General features: G+C 47.8%; 1 protein-coding gene across 6 annotated transcripts in view; it reads right to left on the bottom strand.

Moving 5' to 3' along the window:
• The window catches only part of PDZD2 (PDZ domain containing 2), a 403,443-nt gene that overhangs the window by 263,525 nt on the left and 125,672 nt on the right, over positions 1–14,246 (bottom strand). For all 6 annotated transcript variants that reach the window (XM_017344664.4, XM_051853842.3, XM_051853843.3 and 3 more), the window contains exon 2: positions 5,532–6,366. In XM_017344664.4, the coding sequence (XP_017200153.4) occupies positions 5,532–6,007 (476 nt within the window). In that variant the 5' untranslated portion in view covers positions 6,008–6,366. The remainder of the gene's footprint in view (positions 1–5,531; positions 6,367–14,246) is intronic.

The following is a 14,246-nucleotide window of genomic DNA, read 5'->3' as shown; positions in this document are numbered from 1 at the left end:
TGGCTTCTTAAACGGCAGCTGAGTCTGATCTAACCTTTCCTTTTTTTTTTTTTTTAACATTTTAGGCTTTTATTTAATGCAAAAAGATAGGAGAGTGGGAGCTTTATCTAAGAGAGAGAGGTAAATCTGGGTTCATACCGAGCACCGGGAACCAACCATGTGGAGGAGGATCTAGACCAGGAAGCCTAGGGCAGGTGACCAGAAGGCCACGCACCCTGGAGGCACAGGGCTACAGTCAGCTGCCCCTCCCAGCAAGAGGCCAGGGAAAGGAAGAGAGCTAACCTTTCCTTAATGTCTCCAGGTCATCGTGACAACCACCTCTTATGATACACACCATCCTGCGGAGCCCAGGGACCTTCTGGCATATTCTGCCAGGCAGGGCCCTCATGCTAAATGGCCCCAGAGACTACATTATAGAGCTGTAATTGGCAACTATTCCTCTCCATAACCTCTTACCCACATTGTTGCCGGCAGTCATTTCTCCAGGTAATGCTTTGTAGCGGCCTCTTGACACTCTGTTTTGAATCTGCTATAATCCAGAGAGAACCCAAGGTTGCCATGGGTAACCAAAGTCGCAGCTTGTACCAACCCTAAATTTAATTTTACACACGATGTTGAGGCAGTGGGTACTGTGCTGGAAAGTTACTTCCAGCTAGGGCTGACATTCAGGCCGTCCTCACAGCCACTGATGTCTGTGCCAGTCAGCGGGGTGTCCAGGTGGGCTCTGGCACCCCACTCTTGCATGTCTCCTGTCCAGCTGCCACACCAGTTGCTCAATACAGTGTGGGCCCCCTTATCCACAATTGTACTCAGCCCTGTCCCACCCCAGTCTGCAAATACAGTAGAGCACCATCAGATATTCTAAGAGATTGCATTCACATTGCTGTTATAGTGTGTTGCTGTGATTGGTCCACTATTGTTGTTATGAATCTCTAATAGTGCCTAGTTTATAAATTAAACTTCATCACAGGAAAAAAATCACAGTATCTATAGAAGTTGGTGTTATCCAAGGTTTTTGGCATCTACTGGGGTTCTTGGAACATACCTACTTGTATAGGTGGCAGAACCCTGTATTTGAATATGATTCTGGTTGTTGAGTCAAAAATTACTCTTTGTCTTTCCTGCTGAGAGAACCAGCAGTTAGGCTCTTCCCCTTCCCTTAAGCCCAGGGTTCAAGCCACAGGATGCCAGCTGGGTGAGGTATTAAAAGCTCCTTTTGACAGAGTGTCTACCACTTGCCAGATGCCTGTGTTCAGTGCATTAAGTTGATCATCTTCGTTCTTCCACTAAGCAACCCTATTAGGGAAACATCACCTCCTGTAGCTGAGGTCACCTGCCCATAGCCCCACAGCCAATAGCAGGTCTCAAACCAGATCCATCTCTCTGAGTCTCTACTCCTGGGACTGGGCTACACTCCCATCTACTCATGAACAAGAACATCCAGTGTTCACATTCTGAAAATACACGAGTCAAACATGGGCCCTTTTGCTTCTCAAAAAAGTCTATTTGTTTGGCTGCGTGGGTTTTGTTTTAATTAATTCCACATTTTGTTACCAATTTGGAACAATCTGTCCCCAGGGAATAGGTCTGGTTTACTTATAGAAAGCTAGTGAGGGAGTGATGGGACTTACAAAGTATTCCCTGTAGGAACTAATTTTAAAAAATCCTTTCCATTCTCCCTGCACCAAACAGAAGTAAACAGAACATTCCAGAAAAATCTCATTTTCCCCACAGTGGAGGTGGAAGAGCACATGAACACAACCGTCCTCCATGTGTTATAGCTATGCCTGCAAGATAAGGCATGTGACATTAACCATGACCGAGACCCCATCTGATCCCAGAAAGTCCTGAAGTTCACACCAGATAAAACTCAAGACAGCGAGAACTTCCTGGAGCCCAGAAGCTCCCTGCAGACCTCAGGAACATCAGCCAGTGAGAGGGATGGTGGTAACCTGGGGGCAATCACAGGGTTAGGGTCCGTACTAGATCTGGGGTGCAGCAGGACTGTCAAATCCATGGCTGTGAATTTTCCATTCTTTCCCTAGGGATAAACATTCCAAATTGATTCTAAACCAATTTTTAAAATGAGCAAACCATGACCTCATCTGCTACATTTTGCACCTGCTCCTCCCACACTTAACACATGTGATTCTCAAAGCGTCCTCTTCCAAAACCATCCACAGTACTCTAAAGTTTCCCGGGGAATTGTCAGCGAGAAAACTGCAACTTGGCCATAAGGTGACACAGTCAAATATCACTGCTGTGACAAAGTACCACAAAGTAGCATAAGTGACAGAAGTGTGTTATCTCATAGTTGTAGAAGCCAGAAGACAGATCAGGGTGTCGGCGGGGCTGTGCTCCACAGAGGTGTGGGATAAGAACCTGCTCCAGGTCTTTCTCCTGGCTTCTGGCAGTCCCTTGGCTGTGGCAGCCTAATTCCAGTCTTCACCTTGATGTTCTTTCTCTGTGTGTGTGTGTGTGTGTGTGTGTGTCCCCAAATCTGCCTTTTTGTAAGGACACCGGTTTCATTGGATCAGGAGGGAGCTCACCCTATTCCAGTCCGATCTCATCTTATCTAATTATATCTATCATACCCCATTTCCCAATATGATCACATTCTTCACATTCTGAGGTACTGGGCTGTACGAATTTTGGGGGACTCAATTCAACCCACGGTGTCACTGAAGGCAGTCTTGAATTCAAATCAAACTCAAGAGAGGAGCAAAACAGATTTCCCAAAACAGTGCATTATATTATAATCATACCTGCTGGCACAGGTTGCTAGGGTGGGCGAGAAGTCGGTGTATGGACCCCTAACATCTGTGGCTTGCAGTAAGAGTGGACAGGCAGTCACTGACATTCTGTTGGCCAAGCAGCAGAGCGGTACAACGGGGTCTCTACAGAACCCTTATTCCTAGTGATCACTTTGTAGGCTAAAACTCACTTAAATAGGTGGGAAAATTCAGTGTTACATGAAACCTTTTGTTACAAAGGGTGAAAAAGAATGTCTTAAGAACATGGCCGGCGCCGCGGCTCACTAGGCTACTCCTCCGCCTAGCGGCGCCGGCACACCAGGTTCTAGTCCCGGTCGGGGCGCCGGATTCTGTCCCGGTTGCCCCTCTTCCAGGCCAGCCCTCTGCTGTGGCCAGGGAGTGCAGTGGAGGATGGCCCAGGTGCTTGGGTCCTGCACCCCATGGGAGACCAGGAAAAGCACCTGGTTCCTGGCTCCTGCCATCGGATCAGCGCGGTGCGCCGGCCGCGGCGGCCATTGGAGGGTGAACCAATGGCAAAGGAAGACCTTTCTCTCTGTCTCTCTCTCTCTCACTGTCCACTCTGCCTGTCAAAAAAAAAAAAAAAAAAAAAAAAAAAAAAAAAAAAAACATGCAAAACACTTTAAACTCCCTACCACAGTTGTCCCTCTATACTGATCCAACCATCTGCGGACAGAACACTTTTTAAAAAATTTTGTGTCTGTTCAGAACATATATAGACTGTCTTTTTTCTTGTTGTTATTCCTTAAAACATAACAGCAATCTGCATAGCATTCACATTGTACCAGGTATTATAAGCAATGCAGGGACGACTTACAGGATGCAGGAGGATGTGTGTTGGCAATATGCAAATACTACAGCATTTTATATAAGAGACTTGAGCATATGAGTGTTTTGGTAACTGCAGGCCATCTTGGAACCAATCCCCCAAGAATGCTCAGGGACAACGGTACCCAAATCCCAAAGCGCTCTGTCTGGATGTAAGTTTTCCAAAGGGATTCTATTTTAAAATGGAGTTTCCTTTTCTAAGATGAGGCTTCTGTTTGCTGTGTCAGTTTGAGTAGGTAGAAGCCTTGCAGCTTGTTCCAGGCTGTGATGATGCTGAGGGGGGATCTGTAGAGCTGTAAAGCATCCATGAAATTATGCACAGACAATGGTTGGGAACGCGGGCTGTGGGACCAGATGGATCCAGGCTCAAATCTAATTCCGCTTCTTGCTAAGGTGGTGATGTGTAGCCAAGGTTTCTCTTCCATAGCCATCCTTCCGAGAGTCAGGTGGAGGTTTTAAATGAGATACTGCCTGGCAGACATCGCTATGGTGAAAACTACTCAATAAACGGTACATTTTACACTTACATAAGAGAAGAAGGAAATGAACCTTGAAAAATCAAGCTAGTCTCCTCTCTTCTGATTGTTAATTTCTCGGTTGTTATGAGGCAGTGGAAGCCTTGGACTGCAGGTGTGCAGTGAGGGATTAACTCAGCAAGTTTACCATTATCCTGTATGACTTCCAAACAAAGGACTGGCCCTTGACCAGCTCCTGGGGGATCACATCCAAGCCCTTGAAATATCCTCCCTGAAAAGAATGTCTCTGCATCCCCAGGGACACTGTGCTGTGCCAAGCAGCTTATGCTAACCATCACTTATGGTGGGAGCCTCGGGCACGTGCCTTTACTTTGACCTTGCAGAAACCGGAGCCCGAGTATAACTAACATTAGCCACACACACACCCCATGCCCTTGTGACCACCCTGCAATGAAAACTCTGGACACTGAGGCTCGGTGAGCTTCGCTAGCTGGTAACTGTCTATGCTGTCTCATGTCACTGCTAGAACTGGGCACCATGTGCTCAGCTCCTCTGGGAGAGGCAACCAGAAGCTGGTGTCTTTTTTTTTTTTTTCTTTTTTTTTTTTGACAGGCAGAGTGGACAGTGAGAGAGAGAGAGACAGAGAGAAAGGTCTTCCTTTTGCCGTTGGTTCACCCTCTGGCGCCCCGACTGGGACTAGAACCCAGTGTGCCAGCGCCACAGGCGGAGGATTAGCTATTGAGCCGCGGCGCCGGCCAAGGAAGCTGGTGTCTTCTCTCTCCTGACTGCACTCCCTGCACCTTCTATCTTGCATTCTTTCACCATAATGAACCATAACTATGAACATGACAGCTTTTCTGAATTCTGGGAGATCTAGCCATCACTGAACCTCATGGCAGTCTTGAGGTTCCCTCGACTCAACGGAGAAGCAACCAAACAGTCCAATCAGAATTCACCACTGTGGTGGGTGGCCACATGGGTAGAAAGCAAATATGCTCCAGAATAGTCAATAAACATGTGATCAGAGGAGATCCACGTGGATCTTGCAGTATGTAGCTGTGTCAGGAGCCCGTAGTTGCTGAGGCTCAGGTATTGCGGGACGGTGCCTGACCTCGGGTGCCCTGATGGAAGCTGAGGAGCTGCAGTGAGCGCCTAAGAGGGGCATTTCTCACACTCTTTATTTCCTGCACTGTTTCTTTTCTCTCTACCCCAAGTTTCAGGCGAAAAGGAAAATCTCTTGCGACTAAGTCCTCTAAGAGAGAATGAAGCAAAAAGAAACAAGAAACACCACACAACCTCAACTTACCCTGTTTCCCCTTCCTCGGATACATGGCACCTGCTTCTCACCAGCGGGACATTATCTTCTGCAACTACAGCTACAATCCCAGCATCAGACACAGGTGGGCCACAGGCATCCGTGTCCGGCTCCCAGCCCGAGGACGCTCCCCCCACTTACCTGGCTCCACCCACATCAACTCCGACCATCAGCTGCCCGTTCAGGGAGAGGATCTCGTCGCGCAGGCGCACCTTCCCGCTCTTCCCCGCCGGGCTGTTCTTTCTCAGCTCCGTCACCCAGATGCAACCCACATCCAGCACGGGGCCCTGGTGGGGTTTCCTCTTCTTGCCCCCTCTGCGCTTTTCTCCATAGTCCCCAAACACAGGGATGTTCCCGAAACTCAGGCCCACCGTCTCCGTGTCCCCCAGCTCCTTGGTGAGGTACACAGTACAGATCTCCATCGCAGGGGGGCTGCGGTCGGGCGGGACGGAGCTCTCATCCACAGCAAAGTTCAGCTGTATGTACTCCTGCAGCTTCTGGATGGCCGCCTGGCAGAGCCGCTGCTCCGGCCCGTCCCCGCCCTCCCGCAGGCTGTTCTGCAGCCACTGGCAGAGGAGGGGCAGGTGCAGCACGGCATTGTCCTGGGTGATGGGCATGGTGCTCAGTCCCAGACGCCAGCATCATGAGAGCACCCGCTCCTGGGGGCCGGGCCCTGCCGGGCCCCACGTCCCTTGCGAAGCCTGGTTGTCATGAGCTTTGCATGTGTTCATGTTCAGGCTGGCAGAGGAGCCTGGGACACCTACTCGAGTCAGGGCTGTTGGCCTTGGCAAGAGGAGGACAGGACGCAATTACAACAGTGGGACAACGGCTCCCGAGTGCGCGACAAGGAACAGAGCCAGTGTTGGACAAGTCCTGGCTTGGCTCATTTCACAGCAGGGCCCGCACAGATGACTTGGAAATTGGGTATTCCTCCAGCAGCGACAGACAGTGGGTCCTCCCCTGGGCTCATGCACACCTGGGACAGGAAGAGGGGGAAAAAACATGCAGTTACAGCAGTGAGTCTTCTGACGTTGAATGCATGGCCTCCTATCGTACAGAAGGCCTGTACTGGCTTCTCAGGCACCAGGCACACACCAGGAACCTCACGCCTCTCCCCACTCCCCTCTGCTGTGTTCTCTGTCTCCTCCACCCCAACCCCCACCCCACATCTTCACACACTTGCTTCCCTCTGACAGAGGCCTCTGCATCAGTGACCTTCTCCAGGAAGTTTTCCTAACCAGTGTGGAAAAGTTATCTGACTTTTTCCAGGGCAGCCCCTATCAATATGCTATCAAACTCACATCCAGCCTCGCAAGGTTGTAGAGGGCCCTGGCCACAATTAAGAAATTACAGGGGCTGGCGCTGTGGCGCAGTAGGTAATCCTCTGCCTGTGACACTGTTATCCCATATGGGTGCCGGTTCTAGTCCCGGCTGCTCCTCTTCCATCTAGCTCTCTGCTATGGCCTGGGAAAGCAGTGGAGGATGGCCCAGGTGCTTGGGCCCCTGCACCCGTGTGGGAGACCCAGAGATTCCTGGCTCCTGAATCCTGGCTTCAGATTGGCATAGCTCTAGCCATTGTGGCCATTTTGGGAGTGAACCAGCGGATGGAAGATATCTCTCTCTCTCTCTCTCTCTCTCTCTCTCACTGTCTGTAACTCTACTTCTCAAATAAATAAATAAATAATTTTTTTAAGAAATTACATTCCTAGGAAGTTAAAATCTATGTCCATTTGCCCTGGTCAGCCCAACTTCACACACAGGAGAGCTGTCCATTCTGGAAGTACATTCTACAATGCCACCAAGAGGAGAAAGAGCCATCCACACCTCTGACAGCATCTGCTTCCACTTAAGCCGACTGCATTCTGAGCTTAGCCTCTTTCCCTCTTTACCATGTGGATTCAGAGGAAACCATGAACTCTAGCATTCTACAAGTGTTAGTCTCCTCTCTGATTTCCCTTTGGCAAGTAATTGAAAGCAACCTTCGAAAGGCCAACCCCAAAGTCTTCACCTCCTGGGAAATGTTTCTACAAACGTCTTCGTTGCTTGTTTCTCACTGTACCGTTTATAGCTGTGCTGCCACTCATGGCCTACTATGGCAGGTGCGTCCCTCCTGGAGCTGGTGTGGCGTCCCCCCAAACCCTACACAGTGTCTGGCACATAACGGGTCCCCAGTGAAAGGGTAAGTGAACTCCACTGCCAACTTGACTTCTCCAAAGAAAATGTGCATCTCCATTCTCCATAAAAACAGAAAAATGGTTCCTTTCACTTTCTTCCCCCAGCTTCACTTTCCCTAGAGGAAGTCAATATAGTCCATGCCACTAAAGGTGGAAAACATTTTCCAGCCATCTTAGGAAGTGAGTTAACAAGAAATAATAATAAATGGAAGAGGTGTCAGAAGCCATGTCAATAATAAATGGCCTTATTATTCATTAACCACATAAAAACTTCTACTGCAGTGTGATTTGAGTTTCCAAAGCACCCGAGTGCCAGCTATTAATTGCTTCCAAATAAATCAAAAGCTTAGCAAATATCATCTACATAATCACCAGGCTATTAAAAAGAAATGCAAGATCAGAAAAAAGATAATCCATATATGTACAAACACTGCATGTCTTCTTTGTCCAAAATAAGTAATACCTCTCGCTGAGAAATAGCTTCACACGCAGACCTAATGAAATCTTCTGAGCAAACCAAAACACTTCCTGGCGGGCCTAACAACTTCCTGAGCCACTATTTCCTCATCTGTAAAAATGTGACAGTTAAGCTAAATGACCTCTGAGGCCTTTGCGATGTGCCAGAGATGTCCTCAGATACAGTGACAGTATTTGTATTTTCATATTCATATATTCAACAATGCATTCCCTACCCTGGCACAGTGCTATTACATTGGAGACTCTCAATAATTAACAAAAAATCATTAAAGGTGTTTAATTAAAATTTCAATGGCCTGTAATTCAAGGTATTAGTCAGACTCAGAGTAAATATCTTGAGGAAAATGCTCTTTACATAAATCTAATTAAAAGACAACCAAACAAGAGTGGTTCAGAATTTTTTTTTCCCTCTTGTTACTCATTCAGCAAGTACTTACTGAACATCTATAATAGGTCTTCAAGAAACTCATGGAAAATGGTAGGCATGGATTTAAAATTTTTAAAGTGCATTGAGTTAAACATTTTGACATTTTTTCATTTCATTTTACACTGAGTTTTGGAAGGAACTGTGTATTAAGAACCAGGCTTTGAACATGGCATTGGGAAAATACTATCAATGAGGCAACTGAGAAAGTTATAGTACCTTGAGAGTTGTGTAAGTAAAAGGAAAGCCATGTGCTACAAGCCTATGATAACCCTCTTCACAGCCTTGTCACATAATAAAACCCTCCTGCTGATTGGCCTGGGGCTGAGCATCTCGCCCAATCAGAGATCTTCCTGGACTCAGAGAGAAGGGTCCTAGCTTCTTGTCCACAGTAGGAACTGTAACTTTGGAATCCAGGGCTCTGAATGACAGTTGTCCACCTGCTGTGTGGTGTGTGAACTGAGTAGCAAAGTCTTCCTGCCAAGAAATAAAGTTCATCAGTGGAGAGAGGCAGTGCAAGACTGGAGAGAACACCTGGATTCCCCACACCACTCCTGTTCTTGGGTTTTAGTCATCTTGGATGAGGCTGTGTTGCTGTTCCTCTCCCATTTGGAAAATCCTATCAATCTGTACAATAAATGACATTTTGAAAACTGAACTAGGAGCGAGCATTGTGGTACAGCACATTAAGCTGCCACCGATTGGATGCAGCTGCTCCACTTCCAATCCCACTCCCTGTTATTGTGCCTGGGAAAGCAGCAGAAGATGGCCCAAGTGCTTGGGCCCCTGCACCCACATGGGATATCCAGATGGAGTCCCAGGATCTTGGCTTTGCCTTGATTCAGCCCAGACCATTTTGGCCACTTAGGGAGTGAACCAGTATGGTTCTTCCAGAACACTCAGAGAAACATTCTATCCCAGTGAGTGAAATGTTGCCCCAGACAAGAGACCAGAAATGTGCAGTTAAAGCCATCAACACCTCTCAAAGGCTCGTCTCTGCGAAGGTCCCTGAGCGGTAACTCATGTCCACAGTCAGCAGAATTTGTGGATGTAGGGATCATGTCAGCAGCCCAGACCACTTTTGTCTGCCATATATAATTCTCCAATTAGATTCCCATCTCGAGCAAATAGCCATGATAATTTAAATTAATTTTGAGTAGCTTGAAGCTGACAGCCTTAGCAGTCACAGTAAATGCACCTGTTACTGAGGTAATTTCTCAATCCAGGGTTTGGAATCTGTCAGCTTCCTCTTTCAGCAAAGTTGTGGTTTCTCAGTAGAGGTGACTTGACTGGCAAGAGGGTGAAATTTGCTTCGGAGGAGGCAAGAAAATCTTAGATCTTATAATGGTGAGTGGACCTCACCCCTGCTAAAGCTCAGCCCTCCCAGACAGAATCTTGCTCCTTGGTATTTATTTTCCTATGTTGGAAGTTTAATCTGACTTAATTTTTCTCCAAATGGGGGCAGGATGCTAATGTTTTTAAAAGGTTGATAAATACTACCTAAGTGAGATTAGTCATCTGCCATGGTCCTGTGGTCACCCAAAATTCAGAGACTAAGTCCTTAGCATGGCAGAGGGTACAAAAGGGTCCCCTGGTTTACCCAGAGCTTGCCTCAAAGCCAGATTCCCACTAGGCTGTCTCATACCAGCTCCCCCTTCCACCTGTCTGGGTTCCAGATGGCCTCCTATTCTGCAGCCCTCAGCTAAGTGCCAAGGTCACTGATCTTTCTAAGCTTTTGGCTGGATTCCTCTTCCAATTGAAAAAAAAACAAACAAACAAACCAACAAAAAACACCAGTATTTGCGGGGCCAGCGCTATGGCACAGCAGGTGAAAACCCTGGCTGAAGCACTGGCATCCCATATGGGTGCTGGTTCTAGTCCCAGCTGTTCCTCTTCCTATCTAGCTCTCTGGGAAAGCAGTAGAAAATGGAAAAGCACCCATGTGAGAGATCCACAAAAAGCTCCTGGCTTTGTATCGGTGCAGCTCAGGCCATTGCGGCCATCTGGGCAGTGAACCAGCAGACGGAAGACCTCTCTCTGTGTCTCTACCTCTCTCTGTAACTCTATATTTCAAATAAATAAAATAAATCTTAAAAAAAAAAAAAAAACACAACCAGTATCCTTTAAAGGAAACCAATGTTTATGAAATACCTACTACTCACTACTCACTCATTCAACAAATGTTCACTGAGTGCGTGTCATGCAGTGGGTACCGAACAGACAACATCCCTACAAAGGCTCATGAAGTCTGTGTTCTGATGATGGCGAATGAGTCTACAAACACAGGATATGGCATCTATGAAGAGAACTATGGTAGTGCCAGAGGACAGGAGTGATGGAGGAACGAGGAGAGAAGGGGAGGCCTCTCTGAGAAGGCAGGGATACCCCTAGGCAGCTTGTCACAGGCAGAGGGGACCGCAGGTGCCCAAATGCTGAGGTGTCAGCTGGCTTGGCTGCCCGGAGATGGAAGTGGACAGTGTGGCTCCAGAAGAGCAAATGGAAGGGAAACAGCAGTGTCCTGGGAGCTTCCTTAGAGCTCCTTCTCCCTCCAGTCCTCACCACCCCTTAGAAAGCAAGGATGTCTGGTTCCATCTCACCAATATCAGCTACTGGTTAAGTTTTCTGAGCATAGCTGTGTATCAGTGATCAAAATGAGCATCTGCTGTGGATTACCCTATTAATTGCCACAATACTGCAGGAAGATATCATTACTATCCCTTTTGATAGGTGCAGAGAGTAGTAGAGTCAAAGAGGCTAGTTAATTTGCCCAAGGTCTCACAGTTAGTAAGTAACAGGGCTAGGATGGGAACCTGGGTCCACTGCACTTGACCTTGCTCCATGGACCTCTGCCCGTTTTTGACAATCTCACCTTCTTCAGCTGTACCACGTAACCCAAGCCAGCACCCAGCTGATAGCTACTCTCCTTCTCCCTGTATTTTGGGTGTGGCAATATACTCAACTAAAAGGCAGCTTCTCTTACAGTGGAAATTGTTGGGAAGAATTTATATTAACCCTTCTTAAGAGAAGATCTGAAATCATAGGAAAAATATCCCATTGTGGGTTATTGATTTTTCTTTTTTAAAATTTTTTTAGCCATTTGAATGGCAGAGTTAGAAACCTTCCTTCTGCTGGTTCACTCCCTAAATGGCCAAAATGGCTAGAGCTGGGCCAGACTGAAGCTAGGAGCTTTTTCTGGGTCTCCCATGTGGGGGCATGGGTCCAAGCATTTGGGCCATCTTCCACTGCTTTCCCAGGCACATTGGTAGGGAGCTGAATCACAAGTGGAGCAGCAAGGACTCAAACCAGTATCCATTTAGGATGTCAGTGCTGCACGTGGTGGCTTTACCAACTTTGCCACAATGCCAGCCCCAAGTCATTGAGTTTTCTAAATACACCTAGTAGCTGAACACACAAGGAATTTGGTACCTAGAAGTGAGAGAACTAAAAGTAATAGAAACAAAAATGTGGAACTGGATGAGTGGGAAAGGCTGGCAAGCACAAGCTAAGCACTTGACCATTTCAGGCTGGAAAGTGGTGACCTTAGCAAAGTCCTGTGAAAAACTCGGTCAAACTGTCAACTGCTAGCCTTGGGAATGTAATTGATGTATTGATGGAGGTTGTGGAGTTCAGAAAATGGTAGGGAAATCTAGAATACTGGAGGGTGCTTTGTCGCTCTCAGCCAAGTCACTAGCAAAGCCTAGAGCTCCTCAACTCAGTGGGTAATCAGAGATGGAGAGAAGCCACACTTTGCTAGGAAAGGCACTCATGACATCCAGCCTGCAATCCCAACCGCCCGAGAGGCCCACGGTGTGGACCGTTGCAGCATTGAGACACAAATCATCAGGAATACACAGGATAGTGCTATGATTTGTATAGGACAGGGTCCCAAACTCATGCAGGCATTTAAACCCCAAAGGTATAAGCCAATGGGACTAAGAAAGTGGAAATGCAGGGGCCGGCACTGTGGCATAGTGGGTAAAGCTGCCACCTGCTGTGCTGGCATCCCATATGGGCACCAGTTCTAGTCCAGGCTGTTCCACTTCCAATCCAGCTCTCTGCTGTGGCCTGGGATAGCAGCAGAGGATGGCTCAAGTCCTTGGGCCCCTGCACCCACATGGGAGACCCAGAAGAAGCTCCTGGCTTCGGATTGGCCCAGCTCCAGTCATTGTGGCCAATTGGGGATTGAACCAGAGAATGGAGGACCTTTCTCTCTCTTTCTGCCTCTCCTTCTCTCTCTGTGTAAATCATTCCAATAAATAAATAAATCTTTAAACAAACAAAAAAAGAAAAGTGGAAATGCAATCCAATTATGGATTACCTGGGACAGGTGAAGATCCACAGGTCCTTGGGGGTGTGCATTAGAAGGTAGTTCTCATGAGAGGCTTGGTTATAAAAACCATACCCCATTCTTCCCGGCTCCCATGTGATCTTTCCCTTGGCTGTACTCTCTCTGGCCCCGTGACACTCTGTGCTGCCCCAGGAGTCGGCCTACAAGGAGGTCATCACCAGATGCCGAACCAACACGGCCACCTCCACAAACGTGAGTCAGAACAAACCTCCTTGCTTCATGAGCAGCTTTCCTCAAGTATTTTGTTACAGTGATGGAAAGCTGACTAATAGAACTAGACATCTATTAAGGTGCGAGGGAACTGCCCTGCCCAAGATCCCCCAACCTGACCTGTCTTGGCCCTGGGTGGTGAAACCCCTACCGTAAGCAACCTTGCAACAATTCCTCTCACGGTGATTGCCCAGTACAGTTGGACCATCCTGTCCACTCTGTATGGTGTGAGCAGCTGTGACAGCACTAACCCACCATCCACAAACCTGTAGCTCCCGTCATCAACATATAGCACACACTGTAATAAGTTCTTTCAACTGGAGTCATTTTTTTTTTAAAGGGGGCTGGTTGTTTTACAAATCCTTTTGGAACAAGTATGCTGCTTAGATGTTTCTGGTGTTTAGATGTTTGGGTACCTAATCCATTTACTGTGTTTAAATTTTTAGCATAGGGTCCAGTATCATCACTGATTCACAAAGACTCACACAGTTGCAACGGGCACGAGGGCACACTGCTGTTAGCTAGCTGAAGGTCAAGTGTTTTCAATGTTCTGAGCCTCAGTTTCTTCATCCGCCGGTGAGGTGGGCTGATGAGGTTTCTTTCCAGCTCTGGCTTTCTCCCAGGCTTTGGAGCTGAATTAGCAAGTCAGGCATGGAGTCACCAGCCTCATTAAGAAGCATACACACAACACATGGAAGTTTTAACTGCAGAGGAGATGGGCCAAATTGCTTTATCAGACTTTGAGAATCTGCCAAGGCAAAGGGAGGAGGTGGGCCCCGGGGCTGGTTTTACATTCATGGGCCTCTAACCCCAGCCCAGCTCTTCTGGAAGACAAGAAGAAATATGTCTTACTGCAGAAAAGCTCTTTGAAGCAACAGAAACGACCAAGGTTTCAAGAAGTGGGGAGGAACTTGCCTGGGGGTGGGGGTAATGATGGGAAATCCGGTGTTTCCACCGAAGCCTTGCAGACTCTGGAGTTTGGCAAAGATCTCCCTTGTGCAGAGACTCGCTGCCCCCTGTCCTCCTCTCCCTGGACGGCTTGCTTGCTTGCAGGAGCCGGGGCTGGACTGCCTGGTGCAGAGAGAGAATCCTCAGAGGAAACCAACAGACCAGGGAGCACAGAGGTTCAGCCTTGCGCTTCTCTGAGCAGCTTCCCCTTTCCCAGGCCTGCCTGTGGGAAAGGTCTCAGACAATAGGAAGGCGAGTCAAAGCCCATGGGAGTG

This window comes from Oryctolagus cuniculus, chromosome 14, assembly GCF_051225735.1.
Source record: "Oryctolagus cuniculus isolate XC-2025 breed Fujian yellow rabbit chromosome 14, ASM5122573v1, whole genome shotgun sequence".
Taxonomy (NCBI): Eukaryota; Metazoa; Chordata; class Mammalia; order Lagomorpha; family Leporidae; genus Oryctolagus; species Oryctolagus cuniculus.
Note: the sequence above shows the minus strand (reverse complement) of the source record. Positions and strands in the feature narration are given on the sequence as shown.